The sequence below is a fragment of the Psammomys obesus genome, unplaced genomic scaffold (genome assembly GCF_907164565.1).
Source record: "Psammomys obesus unplaced genomic scaffold, mPsaObe1.curated_primary_1811, whole genome shotgun sequence".
Lineage (NCBI taxonomy): Eukaryota > Metazoa > Chordata > Mammalia > Rodentia > Muridae > Psammomys > Psammomys obesus.
This window is the reverse complement of record NW_026596353.1, coordinates 850740-872420: the sequence shown is the minus strand read 5'-3', so window position 1 is coordinate 872420 and position 21681 is coordinate 850740. Positions and strand designations below refer to the sequence as shown.

The window sequence follows — 21681 nt, the reverse complement described above, 5'->3', positions numbered from 1 at the left end:
CTGTGGAGGCTCACTGGTTACTGGCGGGCTGTGGAGGCTCACTGGTTGCTGGCTTGCCCCTCAGCCTGGCTTCTTGTAGCACACAGGACTGCCAGCCCAGGGGTGGCACCAACCACAGTGAGACGGTCCTCCTACACCAATCAAGGAAAAGTACCATGGGCTTGCCCACAGGGCCATATGGTGGCGGCATTTTCCCAGCTGAGAGTCCCTTTTTAAATGACTCTAGCTGCTGTCAGGCTGACATAAAGCTAGCCATTACCAGCATTAATGGCAGCCTGCTTAACACACTCAGAGACAAATTAGTATTTACTTGGAAACAGGAACACATTCCCCTTTCCCATGAAGAGAAGTTAAATTATACACTAAAATGGAAAGGATAAAACTCAAACGTTTTGACAAATCATAGCCAAGGATATGTAAATTCTTTTAATATCTTTTTATCTTTTGATGCATAAAGTTTCCTCATAAGAAGATATGCAGATTAGCAAGTATAATGTCAGAGAAACAAAATCAAGAATTAAGATTTGCATAATTGATATCAAATGCAAGACAACCTTAGATAATACTCAACACCATGTCATGATTAAAGCTCAGGATCTAGTAGGCACAGGAGGATCATACATTAACATAATAAAGGCTTGTATGACAAACACAGGCTAAATGAGAAGGAAAAATGTAACGCCTTGTTTCAAAGATCAGAAAAAAATACTGGGTGACTACTCTTGACTCTTCTTTAATATAGCATTAAATTATTAGCCAGAGCAATTACACAAGCAGAGGCAAAAACAGGTCTACAAATCAGAAAGGAGAAAGTCAAATCATCACTGTTTCAATACATAGTAAAAAGTAAGACATATCCAAGAAAAGCAAGGGCAGTCCAAAAGATTATACCCAAAGGCTTTTAGATATCATAAACTATTTAGCAAGACAGGAGAGTACAAAATCAACAGTGCCCCGCACATTTTCTCTCAGTGAATAATGAACAATCTCACAGATACACTATCAGCAAGTCATGGTATGTATACACATAAACTATTAAGCCCACACCTTAATACTGTTGACTTATCACTCCAAGAAAAGCCCTTCTCTTCTAGCTACCTCCTGATACGCCTTCACACCTTACATCCGGGGCCTTCTCCCTATTTGCAATAGTCTTCATAGGAAGTCATACGTCAGCATTAAAAAAATTAAATCAAGCCCTACACACAGTCCAATTACATCACGGACGCCCGTACATCTCCATTCCTATCTTTCTCACAGGGACCGGTGGATCTCCTGGTCCAGTAGGTTGACAATGTCGGGGAGGACCTGGGAGTTGGGGGATTGTCAATCCAAAAAAACCATTTGGATGGGGGACAAAATCGTGATTTCAGAAGCTGCTTCCCACGAACCAGAAAGACAGGAAACGCCAGCTCTACTAGATAAAACAAAGCGACCCCGCGCCGCCACCGCCGCTGCTCCTGCGCGGCGTAGAGATCGGGCCTCGGTCCCGAGTCCCGGACGCAGCTGCGCAGAGGCTCCGCCGTGGTCCCCCGGAGCTGAGGAGTCCTGCCCTCCCGCCTCCCATTCCCGACGCTCACCATGGCTGCGCTGCGGGTCTCCTGCGGCCTCACCCGGCCCCTGGATTTAGCAGTCATACAATTTCCCGAAGTACAGCGACCCCGGACTCCCTCTTCGGACTGCACGGAGCTGATAGAATGTCTTTGCCAGGGAGAAAGATGGCGGGTAAAGAACTTCCGCTCCATTCTCCGCGCTCCTGGTCAAACAAGTTGCATCAGATCGCCACTTTTGACGTTCAGATCCCTAGCCTCCTGCGACCTAACTCCCACGCTGGGTTTAGAGGTCATGAAAAAACCGAAGCTGAACAGTTTAGGACTCCAGGACTCCATAAAGTAACAGAACAGAGGCTCAACTGGGGCAGCACCAGAAAGAAAGATGGCGGTGACATTCTTCCTCTTCGCCTGCCCGCGGTCTCGATTGGACAACTGGCCACTTCAGCTGCCCTCTTGACTATTGGGGGTCAGCGTCACACTGCAGGCTTGAACAATTCGGGACTCCCTTGGCTGACAGGACAGCCAGTTTCTCTTTACTGGCAAGCTGTAATTTGTGTTTACAAAGAAAGGTTCATTTACCTTATTTAAAAGTGATCTAATAGAAATCTTAAAATAATTACAAATCTAAACTTCTATATAAAAAATAGCCATTTCTACCTTAAATCCTCAAGGTACACATCTACTAATTAACAATTTTTATAACATCATATCAGGAAACTAATGGCAAAAATGAATAAAAGAAATTAATCATCTTTATCACCGGCCCAGTTTCAGTGAGTCACATTAGCCAGTGCTAATTCGGATGCTATTGTTCTTGTTCCTTAACCTCAAAAGGGTCCCCAGCTCAGCTGCTAAGAGTGTGCCTTTCTGGACTTCAGATTGTTCCCTAAAATTTTCTACATCAGAGCCACTAGCAAAAACGTATTTTTTTTTAAAGATTCAATTATTTATTACGTATACAGCATTCTGCCTGCATGTACACCTGCAGGCCAGAAAAGGGTGCCAGATCTTATTATCGATGGTTGTGAGCCACCATGTGGTTGCTGAGACTTGAACTCAGGACCTCTGCAAGGACAGGCAGTCCTCTTAACCTCTGAGCCATCTCTCCAGCAAAACATCTCCTCGCAAAAACATCTTAACCTAACCTTACTAACAACTTTGTTTTTTTCAAATTGTTTCTGAGGGTGGTCATTGCTAGCAATCTACATCTCTAAGTTCTTTCCAAGGGTGGTTGACTCATCAATGCACTCCAGCAGCGATGTTTGAAAAAGATCAAACACTATTGTAAGTGCCAATGATGCTGCCTAGTGAGGGGCTATGAGGCCCCTTCGAGTTTTCGGACAACTCATAAATTAAGAAGGAAGTGCAAAGACAACAGAGTGATGCTCTGTAACAGACAGAGGGCACATCCACTGTGGCTCTGCTAACTGGCAGGTCACACTCCATGAGTTGTAAAGCTGTCTTGCTGTTCCTCCTGCACAGCCCTCAACACCTCCGAACATTGTAAAGATCAGGTTCTACTCTAGAGTTGAGCAAAGCCACAAAAGGCCACTTCCTCCCAAAGTTCCTGCTGAGATCTTTTTGTAACTCTCTGGTGGTCCCACTGAGCATCTGACACTGCCTTTGGGACACCTGCCTTGACAATGCCTGTCTTCTCAGTTGCCCTCAAATCCTGATATTCATGGGTACTTTCTTAGACATAACCAAGTGTCTCTAGTGGCTCTCGTCAGTTCAGGGACAGAGTCCCTTCATACTGCCTTAGAGTAGGCACCTTGTGTCTGAAGGAGGGATGGGTGGTGTTATACCTTTCATTTTTTTCTTTTTTCTTTTCTTTTTGAGACAGAGTTTATCTGTGTAGCCCTAGCTATCAGAAACTCACTCTGTAGACCAGGCTGGCCTTGAACTCAGAAATCCACCTGCCTTTGCTGGGACTAAAGGAGTGTGCTGCTGCTGCTGCTGCTGCTGCTGCTGCTGCTGCTGCCTAATTCAAACAGTTCAAAGGCAGAGCATTCCCTGATTTTTATGGTTTTCATAGGACCACTAAGCCTCTGTAGACTTTCACATGGATTGTGCCTTCCTCTGTATTAAGCCAGATCTGAGGGGTGTTTTCTTACTTTCTTATTAGTTCTTGGAAATTTTCGTACAATATATTTTGATCATATTCACCCCTGCCTTCAATAACAAAATATATTTATCAACACACTGAAACAGTTATGTATCTGTACAAAGTGTTTGAAGAAAACATACATAAAAAATAAAACTAGTGAATCCACTCCCAAAAATTATTCTTTTTCTGAACACAGAATAAGTATATAAGAAATGATCACATCACTTCAGTAAGAACATCAGCAGTAAGTCATTTTCAAAAAAATATGGGAAGCTTCATGAATTTGGATGTCATCCTCATGCAGGGACTGTATATTTGGTCATTCAAATTTTAATATATATGTTATCAAAGTGAGCTCAATAACTCATCTTTAATACTCAACCACAATAAAAATTTATATAAAAATTAACTCTATTGACATATTAGAAAACTACCCCTTCACTAATGAATTTAACATGGCTTAAAAATAAAAGCAGAAAACTAAATGTTTATGATATAATTTGATTTAAAATTAATACCTATTAAACTATTGCTGAATTACTGTTGCTCAAACCAACCTGGCTTTCCTGAAGCTATTTTTCTTTAACCTTTATTATCATATGTATGATGTGTGAGTATATATGTCTCTGCCACGGTGTGCACATGGAGGTCCAGGGTCAACTTTGTGGTACTGTTTGATTCTCTGACCTTTATATGCATTCTGGGGCCCTGAACTCAGGCCATCAGACTTGTACAAGTGTTTTTATTCCACTGAGCCATCTCAGTGGCCCACATTTATTTTCAAGTTAGAAATACATATTTCAGAGATCTACTTTAGGAACAGATCACTGATAAGAACATATTTATAATCTTTTTTTAAAAAGATTTATTTATTTTATTATGTAAACAATGTTGTCTGCATGTACACCTGCACACCAGAAAAGGGCACCAGATCTCATTACAGATGATTATAAGCCATGTGGTTGCTGGGATTGAACTCAGGACCTCTGGAAGAGCAAGCAGTGCTCTTAACCTCTGAGCCATCTCTCCAGCCTCTATCTATAATCTTCACAGAAACTCTTTAACATTATGTAATTCCCAGAGTAGTTTACAAATTGCTTAGCATAGGCCACCCTTCAGTACACTTGTTTTGGGCAAATTTTCATATTTTCCAAACTATTTGTTAAAAGTAACAATTTTATTTTATATTTCATATTTATATTATTTGATTCAGGTATGCTCAAAATGCCAACTAAAGACATATATATATATATATATATATATATATATATATATATATATATCTTCAAAATAATCTTTTTCATCATGGTGGGTTCTTTTATATTTTAAAATTAAACTGAGATGAGAGGTGTCCCCACGTTTTACATTGCTATTATTTTCTTCATCTGAAGTCTTCTATTTCCTAGAAAAATCCTGTGCTATGTATGGGGCCTTCCCACATTCTCTATCAGGGATTTTCTGATTTTATGTTTTGAACATACTAGGGCTTTCTCATGTAGCTTAGTCAGTTTCTCTCCCATATGGGTTTGTTCACATACTCAAAATTTTACCCAAGTTAAAACAGGGCTTTTCCAGAGTTTGTGTTTTGGAGGGGTTCACTGCAAAGTAAATTTGCTTAGTTTTCATAAGTGCTCCAAAGCATGTCGTCTGTGTCTCCCAGCTTTCATTTATGTGTTCTAAATGCTCTCGTGGTGTCAAATGGAACTAGAGAGGCGGATTTCTTCCTGTGCTGCTTATGTGTACAGCTTTTTCCACCAGAGTTCATTTATGGTATTGAAGGGAACTATGATAAGCAGAGCTTTTCTCACATACATAGGCTTGTTACCTACTATGAACTTTTTTTTCTTTCAATACAGGATTTCTCTGTGTAGCCTTGGCTGTGTTAGACTCACTCTGCAGATCAGGCTGGCCTCAAACTCACAGAGATCTGCCTGGCTACTACAAACCTTTCTTATAGCACCAAAAGGAAGTGTGATACTTGCAATTCTCCACATTGCTTACACACATAGTTTTTCCTGTGTCCGGACATTATGTAAAAAGAAAAGGGGTTCCCACTCACATTCATAAGGCTTCTCTCTACTGGGAGTACATTCATGGTTTTGAAAGGAGCTGAGACAAGCAAAGGATTTCCCACAATAGCTTACATACATGTTTCTTTTTTCCACTGTGAATGTTTCCTTGGCATTACAAGTGATCAGTGAAGTCTTTCTTACATACCTTTCCATGACAGGTTTTCTATCCACTGTGAGTTTTTTCATGGAATTGAAGGAAACTGAAACAGTGAAGACTTTCCCACATACCTTACCTACACAGTGTTTCTCTCCACTGTGAACCCTTCCATGCTATAGAGGGGAACAGCTGTAAGTGAAGGATTTACCACATGGCTTACATACATAGGGTTTGTCTCCACTGTGACTCCTTCCATGGCTTCGAAGAGGACTGTGGGTAAGAAAGCTTTCCCACACAGCTTCACGCATCAGGCTTTTCTCCACTGTGACTCTTGGAATGGTAACGAAGAGAACTGTGATTAGTACAGGCCTTTCCCACACAGTTTACATTCACAGGCCCTAACTCCAGGATGAATCTGCTCAAGTTTTTGTAAGGAACTTCACCGCACAAAGGCTTTCCCACATAGTTTACAAACATACGGTTTCTCTCCACTGTGAATCCTTTCATGACACTGAAGGGAACTGTGCTCAATAAAGGCTTTCCCCACACAGCTTGCATACGAAGGGCTTATCTCCATTGTGAATCCTGGTATGACACCGAAGGAACCATGATTAGTGAAGGCTTTTTCACAAAGCTTGTTTTCATAGCCTTTAACCCCAGTATGAATTTGTTCATGCACTTGTAAGCATCTTGATCCCTTATAAGCTTTCCCACAGAACTTACACACATAGAGTTTCTGCACTGTGAATCCTTTCATGGTATCTAAGGGACATATGAAGGCTTTCCTACATAACTTACATATATATAGGGTTTCTCTCCACTGTGAACCCTTTCACTGCGATGAAGGTTACAGATGTAAGTGAAGGTCCCCCACATCGCCTGCATTCCTAGGTTTTCATTCCTTTACGTGCCCTCTCATGCCGGTGAGGGCCACTAGGATGAGTAAAGGCTTTATTACGTTGCTCACATGCATATAGTCCTTCATGTGTCACAAATGAACTGCAACAGTGAAGCCCTTACCACATACCTTCCACACAACTTTTTATTTCCGTGTGTGATCAGATGTCTCTGAATGCCTGGAAGAGTCAGAAAACTTTTCCCATACTGCTTGTACACACGATTTCTCTCCAGTGTGAATTTTTGCATGAATTTGAACATAACTGTATCTACTGAAGGCTTCCCCACATTGCTTACATTCATACAGTTTCTCCATTTTGAGTATTCACATGCTTCACAAAGCACTGGGGAGAAATGATCTTCCACATTCCTTACATGTATCCAATTTCTCTGATATTCACATGGTTTATTTGCAGTCTTAAATGTGATGGGCAGATACCTCACTGAATTTTGATAATCATCTTCAAGATCTGGTCTTGCTTTTTCTCTTGAAGACCAGAAAAATCTTTGAATAATTACAGTAATTAAAGGAATTACATTGTAGGTAGTATACTGGAATAACTTGACAAAGCATGATGCACTTATGGACTTTTCCCTTTCATATTCCAAATCATGGACCCGAATTGATCAGCGAAATGCTTATTCTTTCACTGATTAAATAGAGGAATGTCTCGCTCTTATCTATATCATTCAGATTTCTGATCATTTCTTGCATTACATCTTCCTTTGGGAAGAATCCAGCAAAGCCCACTCATCAAGGGTGAAGTTTACAGCCACATCTTCAAAGGTTACAGACCCCTAAAACACGCCACACATTTCCAGGAAGGATGGGTGGGCTTCTATACTTAACTTGCAACACATTCACATAACAGATTTTCCAAATGTAGTAGTTATCACAATTTCACCTTTCATTTCTGTTTAACTTTTTTCACAATGCAATTCTGCATGGTGAACCAACCCTAGATGTATATGATCGCCAATGTGTTGCCGTCTCAGCTGCTTTCTATATTAGGCCTGGTTCAACTTCTATTAACAAGTCCAAGATGCATAAGGGATTCTAGAGCAGGTGTCTTTGAGACTTTGTTAGAAAAGCCTGGAGAGACCAGGAAAATCGACCCGAGTCAGGCTCCCAAATGGCACCTGAAGCAGATTATCTCAGCAAAGGCTTCCTATGGCCTGTGGAAATAACTGCATTTAGGCACATTTTGCACCTGGCTTTGCAGGCCAATCATCTACTTCTTAAGTCTCAGACTTAGTGTTTTTGACCCTGGAGAAGGGCTGTTTAGGTCAGGTAGGGAACACAAGAATAGGATAAGATGATGTCAAGCTTGAGAAGTTTTGAATAAGGCAGTTGACCTTATGGTCGGGGTTTTGCCGATTTTTTCTTTTAATCTATCCAGTTTTGGTGAAGAACTATGTGCTGACAATTCCACAGAGCAAAGAAAAACATGACTCACCAGTGCAGAGGAATTTAACTCAGAATGTGGCTGCTCTGGCAAGAGATCACACCCAAAGACATTCTAGGTCAGTGTGATCCTGTCCCAGGAGACAGAGGCAAGCAGATCTCTGAGTTCAAGGCCAGCCTGGCACAGAGCAAGTTTCAGGTAAAGAAAAGCTTAGGTCTAGGTGTGGTGGTACACGCCTTTAATCCCAGCACTCAGGAGACAGAGACTTGATGACCTCTGAGTTCTAGTCATTTCTGTTCAGTTTGGTTGAGTCAGTGATTTGAAACTCAGTGGAGTTGAGTTTCTGGCATTTCAGTTTGTGGAATTCAGAGGCAGTTTTACTGGGAGAGCTTAACAGAGACAGGTTGAAGAAAGAAAAAGGTAGACACAGGTGAAAACAGACTGAGCCAGAGAAATGAGAATGAGCCAGATTAGAACAGATTAGTTAGTTTGAACTACCTCTAGGCAGAGAAATTCAGTGAGAACCTTCGAGGAGCAGGATTGAATCAGTCATCTTGGAGAGGATTTGAACCAGAACAGCTGAGTTGAACCAGCCAGCCAGCGTTCAGAAAGAAAAAGAAAAGGTGAGCTTATTCAGCAGTTAAGACTCAGAAAACATTCTAGGGCTAGATTAGATTGTAAGGAGGCTAGAAGCTTCCAGGACTAGGCCTAGGTTAGCAGATGGAGGCAGTAAGCCTTCAAGACAATTACATCAGGAGAGTAAGTTACCTTTATACACTGGTGAAATGGCTCACAAGCATGAAAACCCAAGTTAGGATCCCCAGCAAGTTAAGAGCATCAAGGCATGTAGTTGCAACTAAAGAACTGGAGAAGTAGTGATGATGGTGGAAAGTGGAAATAGAGATAGGCAGAGTCTTTGGGAGCTGTGCTGTCCAGTTAGTTTAGCCCAAATGGTGAGCTAAAGATTTAAAGAGAGACCCCGACTCAAAGAAAAGACTGAGAAAGATAGAAGACATCTGATCTGGCTTCCATACAGACACATGTGTATGCATGCATCTGTGCACACTAACACACACACAAAGTGGTTAATATCTGACTTAGCTCAGACATTAGCAAGCTCTGCTGAAAGCCACAGGGAAACTAGGCATTTAGAAAGCTTAACATACTCCCAAGCCGGAAATAAAGTCCTGAATGAATCACTAGGATTCATGGCCATAAGGGAGGGTACAGTGAAACACTGAACTGCTCTCTTGGTGGGTTTATTGTAGATATGAAACTGCCAGGCAACTATTGAGTGGTAGAGAGAGAATTCCCAGAGGTATTTGGGGAGTCCCAAGCTGCCATTGCTACCTCTTAGGGGCAGAGAAGATAGCAAAAATGTTGGAGAAAGCCTTGTCAGTTTTAAAGAGACTAGCTGAAGCCAGAGAGATGTGCCAGCCAGAACAGCCTGAAGGTAGGAGTGAGAAGATCCAGGAGGCTAGCCTAGCTGTGGACCAGTTTCACAGGATTCCAAGGAAGGCTAAGTGTAAGCTTTTCCCTGTCTGCCAGCAACCCTTCTGAGTTCAGCCTGAGCTGCACAGACTGTCATTTAGGACACTGCCTAAGTAACTCTATAAGCCTGATTTTCAATTTGTTTCTCTCCATTTACTAAGACCAAAATCAGGTGCCTATTCATACTAATTAGGAACATTACAGTTGAACTATGCACCCAGCCCATAGACACAATTATTCTATTGAAGGTAAACAATGCCTCCAGCAATTCCACCTATCATAAAGCCAAAAGGTGCTTCAGAAAACAATACTCCTGTAGCTAGGAAGACATCAAACTCACACGTGGATCTCCTGTTTCCTGGCGCTCTGCAATTTCTGTCAGCATTTCTAAGTATTTTGAGCATCTGGAGGCCAGGTGTGAGGGAGGACATCTGTCCAGAAACCTTGGAAAGGAACTCCATTGCTCTTTCAGTCATACTGTGGGTCCCAGCTTATTCAAGGATGTTTGATCACACCATGTACCCTGACACTGTGTACTGAAAAACCCACTTCTAGTTGTGGTGGCTCAGCCCTAGCACACACCTTTAATTCAAGAGCTTTCTGTAAACTTTACTTTTTTAAAAAATAAAGTCAACCATTGGTCAAGAGGCAGAGCAAGCAACCAGTTGACTGAAAGTGAACACAGGAAAAACAAACAAACAAACAACAACAACAGTGAAAGGAAGTCTGGGAGACAGACGCACAAGAAGTAGAAAGAAGGGACACTCAGTTTGAAGGGAGGAGAAGGCAGCGTGGAGAAGGGACATTGGCTGAGAAGGAAGGTCAGCTGGATGCTTTCTCTGCCTCTCAGAGCTAGCAGGCTTTCACCGCAGCATCTGGCTCCTGAGTCTTTACTGGTAAAATCAAATGTTTGAGATTTTGTTAAAACAGCTTGGAGTCTCTGGACTCAGCTCTCTGCCCCTATTCCAGGTTATTCTGCTTCACAAATCATCGATGACTTAAATGAGACAAGGCAATTAACACAATTCATTATGAGACATGGTGATTATTAGATTTTCCTTCTGAATTGGTGAATAAATGGAGGTGTTGAGAAGTTGGGATTTCCAGATGTTATAATCACTCATGTTGCTCTTTCCAGCTGTTTTCCCTTTAAATAATAATTTAGTACTAGTAAATAAAAGGTATTCTGAATCCTGCATGCTATTTTTTAAAAAGTGTCACTCATCGTATATACCAGTAGAATGACGTACACATGTATTTTGTAAGTCCTCAAATAATGGAAAACACAAACCTGCTGTATTGAAATTGGAAACCTTAGGTTTTGTAGTGCCAAATAGAAACATGAGCTCACAGAGCAAAGAAAATTAAACAATCAGCATGGCATAAATTGTACCCTATATGCATATACATGTCAGACAACAGTGGTCATTGTCATCAGACAGGCAGCCTGCAGTACCTCAGCATTCACACTGACCTATTTCACGCCTGCTGACACAGGGTTGAGGAGGCACGGATTAATAGCAACGAGGACATTTTTATGTAGCCACAATAACTTTCCTTACAAGAGATACACATTCCATATTCCTTGTTATACCATCATTCACTGTTCTTAGCAGTTCTTCTTCCTATTTGGTAAACATTTCAAGGTTTACAACCTATTTTTTTCTCATAAACTATGACAGCATTTGCAGCAGTTCCATCTTTCTTGTGGTTATACACATAAATGCATAAATAACCCCAGCTTGGCTTTGTATGTTTCTAGTTTATGGTGACAGCATGTAAGGAATGCTTGAAAATGACAGGAAATGCATATACAAAGAGCAACAAGTTAAGGGCAAGGAATCCTATCCTGTCTTTGTCCTGGAATCATTCTTACAATATCTAAACATATAATGTACACTGGGAGTCTGTGGCTTGAACCATGTTTTCCCTTTCAGCGCTCACTGCGTGATGCTATTTCAAGAAGTGGGGACTGGGTGGAGGAGGTGCATCACTGGAAGCAGGACTGCTTTGCAAGGCTATGCCCACTTACCTCCTACTTGCCAGGAGCTTCCTGACTGCCAGGTACTGTGGTGGTTTGAATAAGTATAGTCCCCAAAGACTCATATATTTGAATGCTTAGTCATCAGGGAGTAGAACTGTGAAAGGAGTAAGTGAGGCCTTGTTGCTTGGAAGTTTCAAAAAGCTCACACCAGGCCCAGCCTGACTTCTCCTGGCCTGCAGATTATGAGGCAGCTCAGTTACCAGTTCTAAACCATGTGTGCCACCATGCTCCCCACCACAACAGACCAACCCTCTGAAACTGTAAGCAAGCTCCCAGTTATACATTTTCTAAGGGGTCATGGTGTCTCTTCACAGCAACAGAACAATGACTAAGGCAGTTACATACTATGGAGAGATCCTGATTTCTATTGTCATCATGCCTTCCTTGGGTCAATGGACTAAGAACATAAGTTAGGAAAAATCTTCTAAGTTGTTCTGCCATCTGTTTTACCACAGCAATACAAAAGCAACTAATATAAATTCTAGAAGAGTTAAGCAGTATATGCATACAGGGGGCAAGTGGATTACACTTTTGAGTTGAGGCAAGGATGGTCATTGACTCACCACAGTCTTGCTTTTGAGTTTTCATGTGAAGGGGTAAAATACACATCAGAAAACATCTTGACTTTTCAAAAGAATAAGCTCAATCTGATGTTGAGATATGCAAGTACAGTTTCTGATGATAATGGTAGCGCAGTAAGCTACCACCTGTTCAGGAGCACAGAAACTGATGCCATTCCATACAAGTGCTTGGTGAACTATATGATATAGTCAACATAGTATAAAAGCCATTTTTTTAGGCTTCTAGACTAGTAGAAATGATCAGAACATACCAACTAGCTTTAACTTAGCTTTGAAGTTTAGTAACTTAAATGTATCATGTACACTTTCACCCTACAATATACTTATTTAAGCTTGGATTTCTGGAAACATACCACCAAAGAACAACTGTATTTACCAGAGAACAATGTCTTATATAAAACAAGTACTGTTTCTAAACAATAAAACTTTATAAGTTAAAAAAAAATGAAACATGGATCTGGAAGAATGTAGTTGATCTCATTCCCATGGTAAGGCCAAGTCTTAAGATAAATGTCACACACCTCCAAAGGTACATGTTCCTCAGTGATTCAGATGAATAAAACAACAAAAGCATCCTGTGTATGTCTTTAAACTCTGGGAAAGTGTACTTTTAAAACATGTAACAGAACCACCCTCGCCCTTATTAATTGTACTGAGTTCTTCTCACTCCTTAGGTTTCTGTTTAGTCAGTTATTTCAACCTTTCCATTAAGAAAGAAATACTAATAAAGCTGTAACTGTACTCACACCTATAGTGTATGGGGGGACATTTTATGCTTAGTGCCAAGTGATCCCTCTAAAACAAACAAATCCTTCAGAAGTTTAAGAATGACTATCAGGCATGCTGTAATGGCTCAGGATCCGTTATCTTTGAAATAGTGAAGTACAGGCCAACATGGGTTCAGAGTAAGATCCTGTCTCAAAAAACAAACATAAACAAAAGTGATTTTAATGAGAAAATACATGGCCACTGTGGTTAATGGATAGATTTAGAAGCATAACTCGTTACATATTAGTCCTTAAAAGGTAAGAACTCTGCAATTTCTCTTTTTTTGGTGTGAGTAAAGGGAAAATGACAAGTCATAACACAAACCTGAAGTGAAATTAAAATATGGATAAAGTGTCATTACTTGTAAGCACATAATGACTTGACATTAAAAAAATAATGGCAGTCATACATTCTAATTTATGATTATGGTAGGATATTTACAGGTATCTTCTCATTTGAAAATCTGTACATTGGCCAAAATACTTCAGGACTCTACATATAAAGTCTTCAAGAAAACATGTATCAAAATATAAAACACAAAATATCTGATCTAAGAAACCAACTGGACTTCACTGTGAGTAGCCCAACTATGCTTTGTAATCCAGATTAGCTCAACAGGGCTCTATCTACATGTGTTCATGAAGGTACAGTTGGGAGTGGTGAAATGAAGGAGATATGGCATAGTTGGAGGAAGTGGGTCATTAGGAAAGACTGTCCTTGATAAATCTTCTACTGGTCTCTTATAACACATATAAGTTTTTTTGTATGTATGTCCACAATGATATAAATTCTTGTACTTGATGACTTTCCTTCCATGACAGGTGAGCCAAAGGGAAGAAATTCTACCCTTTAAGTTGTTTCAAGTACTTGGTATTAGCAATGAGAAAAAGAACAGAAAAGATACAGTATAATCATCAAAGATAAGCCAGACATGGTGACACATGCCTTAGTCCTAGCACTCAGGAGACAGAGGCAGATAGATCTCTGAGATTGATGCCAGCCTGTTCTAAGGAGCCAGTTCCAGGACAGTTAGGACTACAAAGAGAAACCCTGCCTCAAAACAAAAAAAAGAAGAAAAAAAAAAAAACCCAACAAGACAAAAAAGATCAAAGAGGCTGCCATATAATCTCAATAGAGAAATCCTAAGAATAAAACTGGATTTTCAACAGCTCATTAACATTACTCTAAAAACATATTAGAATTCAGTTCACATACATTCAATTTACATGTGGATCCAACACAAAAAGAGAAGAAATGTACATAACTTGTAAAAAGACACTACCCATTAAGTTCATGCTTCACTGTAGAAAGACACTTAGAGAATCGGTCACCTGAAAGTTTATTTACGAGAATAAAAATTAGAAGTAAACATTCCAGAGACTTACCTTCTGAATTAGACCAATTAATGCACAGTTCTTTCACAAATTCATTCACAGAAATCTTAAAAGAATTTATGAATTCTGTTACTTAAAAGATCTTCACAAAACATTGAAAATTGTTGTACCAGCTTATAAGTTTGTTATGCAAGTTCTGATACGGGTCCATTCTCAGAGGTTAGCCCACTGAAGACATCCACACATCCATCTGAGGTTTCTTACCACGGTACGAACTATTACACTTGTGAATATAACCAAGGTGACTGGAAGCATTCCTACAGACAACATGGCACTGGTTCTCTGCCCTAAGCACTGTCAACAAGGTCTTTCCATGTTCTACACTTAGGAATTCCTTCTAGTGTGAGTCTTCTCATGTATTTTAAGAGAACTGGACCGGGTAAAGGCTTTCCCACATTGCTTGCAAATGTAAGGTTTCTCACCAGTGTGAATTTGTTCATGTCTTTGACAATCACTTAAAGTATAGAAGGATTTTCCACAGCGTTTACATACAAAAGGCTTCTCCCCACTGTGGATTCTTTCATGACGTCGAAGGGAACTGTGACCAGTGAAGGCTTTCCCACATTGCTTACACTTATATGGTTTCTCTCCAGTGTGAATCCGTAAATGTATTCTTGACTTACTAAAAGAAATGAAACTCTTCCCACACTGCTCACAGACATAGGGCTTTTCGCCACTGTGAATCCTTTCATGATTTCGAAGGGCACTGGGATTAGTGAAGGCTTTCCCACAATTCTTACATGCATAGGGTTTCTCACCAGTGTGAATTTGTTCATGTCTCTGACAACTACTCAAAGAAGAGAAACCCTTCTCACAGTGCTTACACACATAGGGTTTTTCTCCACTGTGAATTCTTTCATGGCGTCGCAGCGAACTATGACCAGTGAAGGCTTTCCCACATAGTTTACATACACACAGTCTCTCTCCAGAATGAGTCCATTCGTGTTTTTGAAAGTTGCTGGAAGAAATGAAACCTTTCCCACATTGCTTGCATACAAAGGGTTTCTCCCCACAGTGGGTCCTCTCATGTCGCCGGAGGGAGGTGTGGCGAGTGAAAGCTTTCCCGCACTGCTTACACACATAGGGTTTCTCCCCACTGTGAATCCTCTCATGGTATCGAAGGGAACTGTCTACACTAAAGACTTTCCCACACTGTTTACATTTGTAGGGTTTCTCTCCAGTGTGAATCCTTTTATGTATTCGAAGTGTACTTGAAGAAATGAAACCTTTCCCACACTGCAAACATACATGGGGCTTCTCCCCACTGTGAATCCTCTCATGGTACCGAAGAGAACTGAGAGTAGTAAACGCTTTATCGCACAGCTTACATACATAAGGCTTTTCTCCGGTGTGGCATCGTTTATGTGTCTGAATGGAATTGTAATAACTGAAGGCTTTTCCACACTGTTTACATACATAGGGTTTTTCTCCAGTGTGGCATCGTTTATGTGTCTGGAAGGAATAGTAGTAAGTGAAAGCTTTCCCACATTGTGCACACACATAAGGTTTCTCTCCGGTGTGAGTTCTTTCATGGTTTTGAAAGTTAGTCAAATAACTGAAGGCCTTTCCACAGATATTACATCTGTACGGTTTCTCTCCAGTGTGGGTACGTTCATGTCTTCGAATGTTACTCAGGAAAGAAAAGGATTTCCCACATCGTGCACATAAATAGGGCTTCTCTCCGGTGTGAGTTCTTTCATGTTCTTGAAAGTTAGTCAAACAAGTGAAGGCTTTATCACATATACTACATTTGTACGGTTTCTCTCCAGTGTGAGTCCGTTCATGCCTTCGAATGTTACTCAAAAAAGAAAAAGTTTTCCCACACTGTTTACATACATAGGGTTTCTTTCCAGTGTGGATCTTTTCAACGTGCTGAAGAAAATCAGGGTAAGTAAAGGCATTATACTCCTGCTTATCCATACATATTTCTTCTTTAGTTTCATTATTCACACATATTTGAAAGTAACCATTACTTTTGAAGATCTTCTCACAATGGTGGCATTCATAAGATCTCTGTCCAATGTCAATGTCTTCATGCTTCAGAAAGCATTCTGGATAAATAAAGGCTTTCTCACATTCTCCAAATTTATAGAGGCTCTCTCCACATAGCTCATATTCATGAGGTTTATGTGTAGTCTGAAGAGGCACAGACACATTAAGAGATGAATGACCAATGAGCATGTTGTCTTTACACACATGGCTTTCACAAAGCATCGCTCTATGAGAAAACTTCCTCTTCACAACATTATTTGGAATTTGTCTGAAGAGTACTTCACACTCACTACCTTTGTTATGTTCCAACAGTCTTTCCACAATTTCATTTCTGCTAAAAAAAAAAAAAAAAAAAGTAAAATACACCAATAAGTTATAAATTCCCTACCAGCAGAATTCCTGAGAATTTTTTTATTATGATTCAAGGTCCAATAGGATGTAGAGACAGGTAATATCAAGACACTGTATTCATATAGGGTTTCTTTTTGTGTTAACGTTTATTTATTTACTATATATGTGCGACAGTGGGCAAATGGAAGTCAGAGGATAGCTTGTAGGAGTTGGTTCTCTTCTACTATATGAGACTGAATTGAGGTCATCAAGCTTGGCAGTGATGCCTTTACCTGATGAAGTTATTTTGCTAGCCCAATCATGTGGTATTTCTTAATACTTCCAACAGGTTAATTATTTTGGAAATGAAGAATATGTAAGTCTTACATATTTTTGAGGTCAATCTCTTGCTATGAGGGATGGGCTACCTTCAAATTCAACACATAGCCAGACTCCTAATAACTGGGAATAAGGGCATGAGTGATCATATTTGCCTCACAGGTAGATGTATTTGAATATTCCTTATGTGAAATGCTGAAAAAAAAAAAAAACCCTCTATTTTCTATTTAAAAAATTTTAATATACATACGATACCTTGAAGATTGTTCCCAGAGTGAAAATAAAATTCCCTTATATTTTCTATATACTGCATACTGAAAGCTCAAAGGAAGGATACACATTATTTTTTCGTTTATTAACTCTGTGCTTGGACACAATCTATGTATACAAACCATTAGAAAGTATCTCTGGCATTAGCATATCAACCCTGTAAATATTTCTAATTCTGTATGTACTTTTGGGAGATAAATCCTTTAGATTTCATCACCTTAAAGCTGGGCTTATTTGGATAGTTGTCTTGATTTAAAAAAAACTACTGGCCATTTCCAGATTCTTAAGACACATTATCATGAATTGGTAAAGTTACCTTTGATTTCTTTTAGAATATCTGTGGTCATCAAGTCCGTCCTGGTCTTCCTGTGTTTTCCCTAGAATACAGACGCAGAGAAATCTGATTTACTTTGTCAAAACAGAAACAAATAGCAGATTCTATGTAGCCTCCCGGTATAACATGGCCATGCCTGATGTAGTTATCAAGTTTACCCTTACCGTATTACAAACCATGAAGCAGCCTTTTTGAAGAAGACAGACTTACAATCTGATTAGGTAAAAGCATGATCTTGTTCATACCTATAGCAGCCAGGTTCCTGAAGGTCTCCTCCATTACATCTCTGTGCATCTTCTTTTGGGAAGGATCTAGTAGAGCCCACTCCTCCACAGTAAAGTTTACAGCCACATCTTCAAAGGTCACAGAGCCCTAAAATAACCAAGATGTTTCCAGAAGAAAAGATGAGACGCACAATACTGAAAATCTATGTTTTCTAAATGTTCAATATATATCCTGCTCATCAGACTTGTATTTTACATTCATAACTGTAGTCTCTAACACAAAAATCCCCACATTAGCTTTGAATTCTTGGTAAAGCAGCAGCAGCAGCAGCACCAGCAATATACCAACTATGCTGCTGGAACTTACAATTTTTACTGGTGCACAGGCCTTTACCATTTTCACCGCACAACACTACTACTAGCACAGGTAAGTGTTAGTATCAGCTGCCTGAAATCACATATTTTTAGAATAGATTATAAGAGTGAGTATCCTCATCCAGTACTAGTTACCAAGATGATAATGTTCTGCCTCTTCACAAATCAATAAAGCCAAGTAACAACAGATTGAATTATCTGAACCATGACACAAAAGAAACCTTTCAACTTGTGTAAGTTACTTTTCTTATCATTGTGACTAAATAGCAGTTCATGAGATGTCAGCTTTATTGTGGGTTGTGACTCGAGAGGGACTGCTACCATGGGAGAACGCGGCAGAATTCATAGGGGACAGGCTTATGCAGCAGAGGCTCCAAACCCAGAACATCAGGAAACAGAGCAGAGAATTCTGGTTTCCATCTGAATTCTTCTGTTTTTCTTCAGTCTGGGATCCCAGATCAGGGTTATGTGTAATGGCAAGAGTTGAATACCTGATGGATGGGCTGATGGATGGGCTTCGGGGCACACCTGCAGTGTTTATCCTGATCATGTTAACTGATGGGAGATGATTCATTTTAATTGTGGATGAAATCACCCCCTGGGGAGGGGATAATGCTGGAGGAAATGAGCTGAACACAGCATGTATTTACCACTTTCTCCTTCTGACTTCAGATATAAGATGACCAGCTGCTTCAAGTTCTTGCTCCCTTGACTCCTCCATCAGGATGAATTATATCTTGAAGTGTGAGTTAAACCCTCCCTTTCTTACACTGCATTCAGGGTACTTTATCATAACAACACAAATAGAAATGAAGACAGGTACCACACAGATTCAGAGTGGGTACTCCCTCCTTAGTTAACTTCTGCAAACACTCCCACAGACACACCTTGGTGGTGTGGTTCCTAAGTGCTTCCAAATTATGCCAACCTAACTAGAAGACTAAACATCACAAAGACTTCAGTTACTTTTCTCAGGGATATTGTAACAGGAAGGCAAAGCTAATTAACATACCCCACTATCCATGATGACATTAACAGACTGGCTAAGAACAGAGCATGGTCAGTGCTTAGTTAATTACCATCAGAGACACTTCCTCTGGCAGCTGATGGGAACAGATGCAGAGACCTGAAGGCAAACATTAAGGGGGGAGTTCAAGCTGGAGATCTCCACTGGGTCCCTCCCCCTGAAGCTCAGGGAACCCCATGGAAGAGGGGGAGGAAGGTTTGTAGGAGCCAGAGGGGTCCAGGATATCAGGAGAACACAGCCCACTGAATCATCAACCAAGCAGGGCTCATAGGGGCACTGAAGCCACAGTCTCAGAGCCGCAGGGGTCTGAAGTAGACTTGCATGTATGTTACAGTTGTTAGTTTGGTGTTTTTGTGAGACCCCTAACAGTGGGAGCAGATGTGTCTCTGACTCTTTGCATACTCTGGGGACCTGTTTTCTCCTACTGGGTTGCCTCAGCCAGCTTTGTATCTTGTTATGCTGTGTTTGGTTGATGTCCCTGGGAAGCCTGCTCTTTTCTGAAGGGAAACTGGAGGAGTAGATGTCGGGGAGAGGGAAGGTGGGAGGGGAACTGGGAGAGTGGAAGGATATACTGTATTAGAAAAAAAGATCTAGGAAGGGTCTAGGAGATGGCTCAGTATAAAAAGCACACACTATGCAAGTCTGAGTTTGAACTTAGGTAAAGCCAGACATGATAACTTTAACTGTGGAATCCTGTAAAATAAAAAATAAGTTAAATGCTTTTTACTTGAAACAGGAAGAATCAAGGCATAGTTACAATAAAAGCAAAGCAAAAAAAAAAAAAAAAAAAAATCAACATCCAGCAGTGTAAAGAAAATCTTGTGGTTCAGTGCCCATGGTCTTGGAGCTCTTATGCTAATATGGAATGTACAGAATGCGAGGAGGACCCTGGAAGCTGATGGGCCAGCTAGCCTGGCATATGCAGTAGTGAACAACAAAGATTGTTCTCTGACTTCCAAACACAATTGTATGTGCAAGCATGAAGTGAGTGTACACACTCAGAGAGAGAGAGATTAACTGGCCCAAATGTAAATAAAAAGTTAGTTTATCACAGAGCAGGCATTGTACAATGATGTCATAATCTCTTTAATATGGAATAAAAGAAAAACTGATATTGACAAACAAACATGTATTGTATTTCCCCTTCCTATTAGCCATTAAAATAGAAAAAAAAAAACTGTAATATTTTGAAATCACAGGTAAGTTGGAATTTAGACCACAGAAAATGGATGGATCCATTTACGTTTATGAATATTGCTTTAGGCTTCAAGATAGGAGAACAAGGACAGCCCTAGTTGATTCTGTACAGGATAAAAAACCGGACAACAGATGAAAGATGCAGGCTGCAGGTGAACACATCTAGGGGATTCACAGGGAACAATGAACCAAAATGACATTACAATCTTAAACATAAGCAAATAGACTCTGGTGCCCCTAATTTTATAATAAGCACACCAGGGGCTGGCTCCCAGAACCCACACGATGGCTTACAACTAACCTTAACTTCAGTTCCAGGGTATGCCCTCTTCTGACCTCCACAGGCCGCAGACATGTATGTGGTATATATACATACATGCAGACAAAACACTCATACATATATAGTAAATAGATCTTGAAAAGGCACAGATTAATATTAATCTAGTATTAGGTGATTTAAATACCCCACTGTCTCCAATAGACAGGTTATCTGGACAAGAAATAAACATCAAAATTCAGTGTTAGATTCATACATCAAGTGAATTTAACAGGTATCTATAGAATATTCCACCCAAATATCAAAGAATATACATTCTACTCAGCAGCCCATAGAAGTGTCTCAGAAACAGATCATATCTTAGGGCATAAAACAATCTTAACAAATTCTGAAAGACTGAAATAACTTCATAGGTCCTAACTGACCACAGCGCTTCAGCTTAAAATAAACCGCAAGCAAACCTCTAGTAAATACACAAATTCACAGAGACTAAACAACTCAGCACTGAATGATGAAGAGGTGAAAGAGGAAATCAAGAAAGAAATCAAAATTCCCAGGGCTAAATCAAAATGAAGACAACAAAACCTTTGGGATAAAAAAGACAGAGAGAGAGAGAGAGAGAGAGAGAGAGAGAGAAAGAAAGAAAGAAGGGGGCTGGAGACATGGCTCAGCAGTTAAGAGCACTGTCTGCTCTTCCAGAGGTCCTGAGTTCAATTCCCAGCAACCACATGGGGGCTCACAAAACCATCTATAATGTGATCTAATGCCCTCTTCTGGCATGCAGATAGAGCACTTATATACATTAAGTAAGTAAATAAATCTTAAGAAAAGAGAGAGAGAGAGAGAGAGAGAGAGAGAGAGAAAAGAAAAGAAAAGAAAAGAAAAGAAAAGAAAAGAAAAGAAAAG

The 21681-nt window shown here is 40.2% G+C and overlaps 2 protein-coding genes and 1 pseudogene across 5 annotated transcripts in view; all 3 read right to left on the bottom strand.

Moving 5' to 3' along the window:
* The window catches only part of LOC129669154 (zinc finger protein 709-like), a 20733-nt gene extending 18647 nt beyond the window's left edge, over nucleotides 1–2086 (bottom strand). For 3 of the 4 annotated variants that reach the window (XM_055597265.1, XM_055597267.1, XM_055597261.1), the window contains exon 1: nucleotides 1581–2086. In XM_055597265.1, coding sequence (XP_055453240.1) covers nucleotides 1581–1745 — 165 coding nt within the window. In that variant the 5' untranslated portion in view covers nucleotides 1746–2086. The remainder of the gene's footprint in view (nucleotides 1–1580) is intronic. The other variant, XM_055597263.1, reaches the window with a different exon arrangement.
* A 2864-nt stretch (nucleotides 2087–4950) lies between these two features.
* Nucleotides 4951–14415, bottom strand: LOC129669162 (zinc finger protein 14-like; annotated as a pseudogene).
* Nucleotides 14339–21681, bottom strand: part of LOC129669161 (zinc finger protein 14-like) — a gene marked incomplete at its 5' end in the record, with an annotated part of 8627 nt that continues 1284 nt past the window's right edge. Inside the window, 3 exons of the mRNA XM_055597278.1 lie at nucleotides 14339–16733; nucleotides 17658–17718; nucleotides 17921–18047. Of these exons, the coding sequence (XP_055453253.1) occupies nucleotides 14735–16733; nucleotides 17658–17718; nucleotides 17921–18047 (2187 nt within the window). The remainder of the gene's footprint in view (nucleotides 16734–17657; nucleotides 17719–17920; nucleotides 18048–21681) is intronic.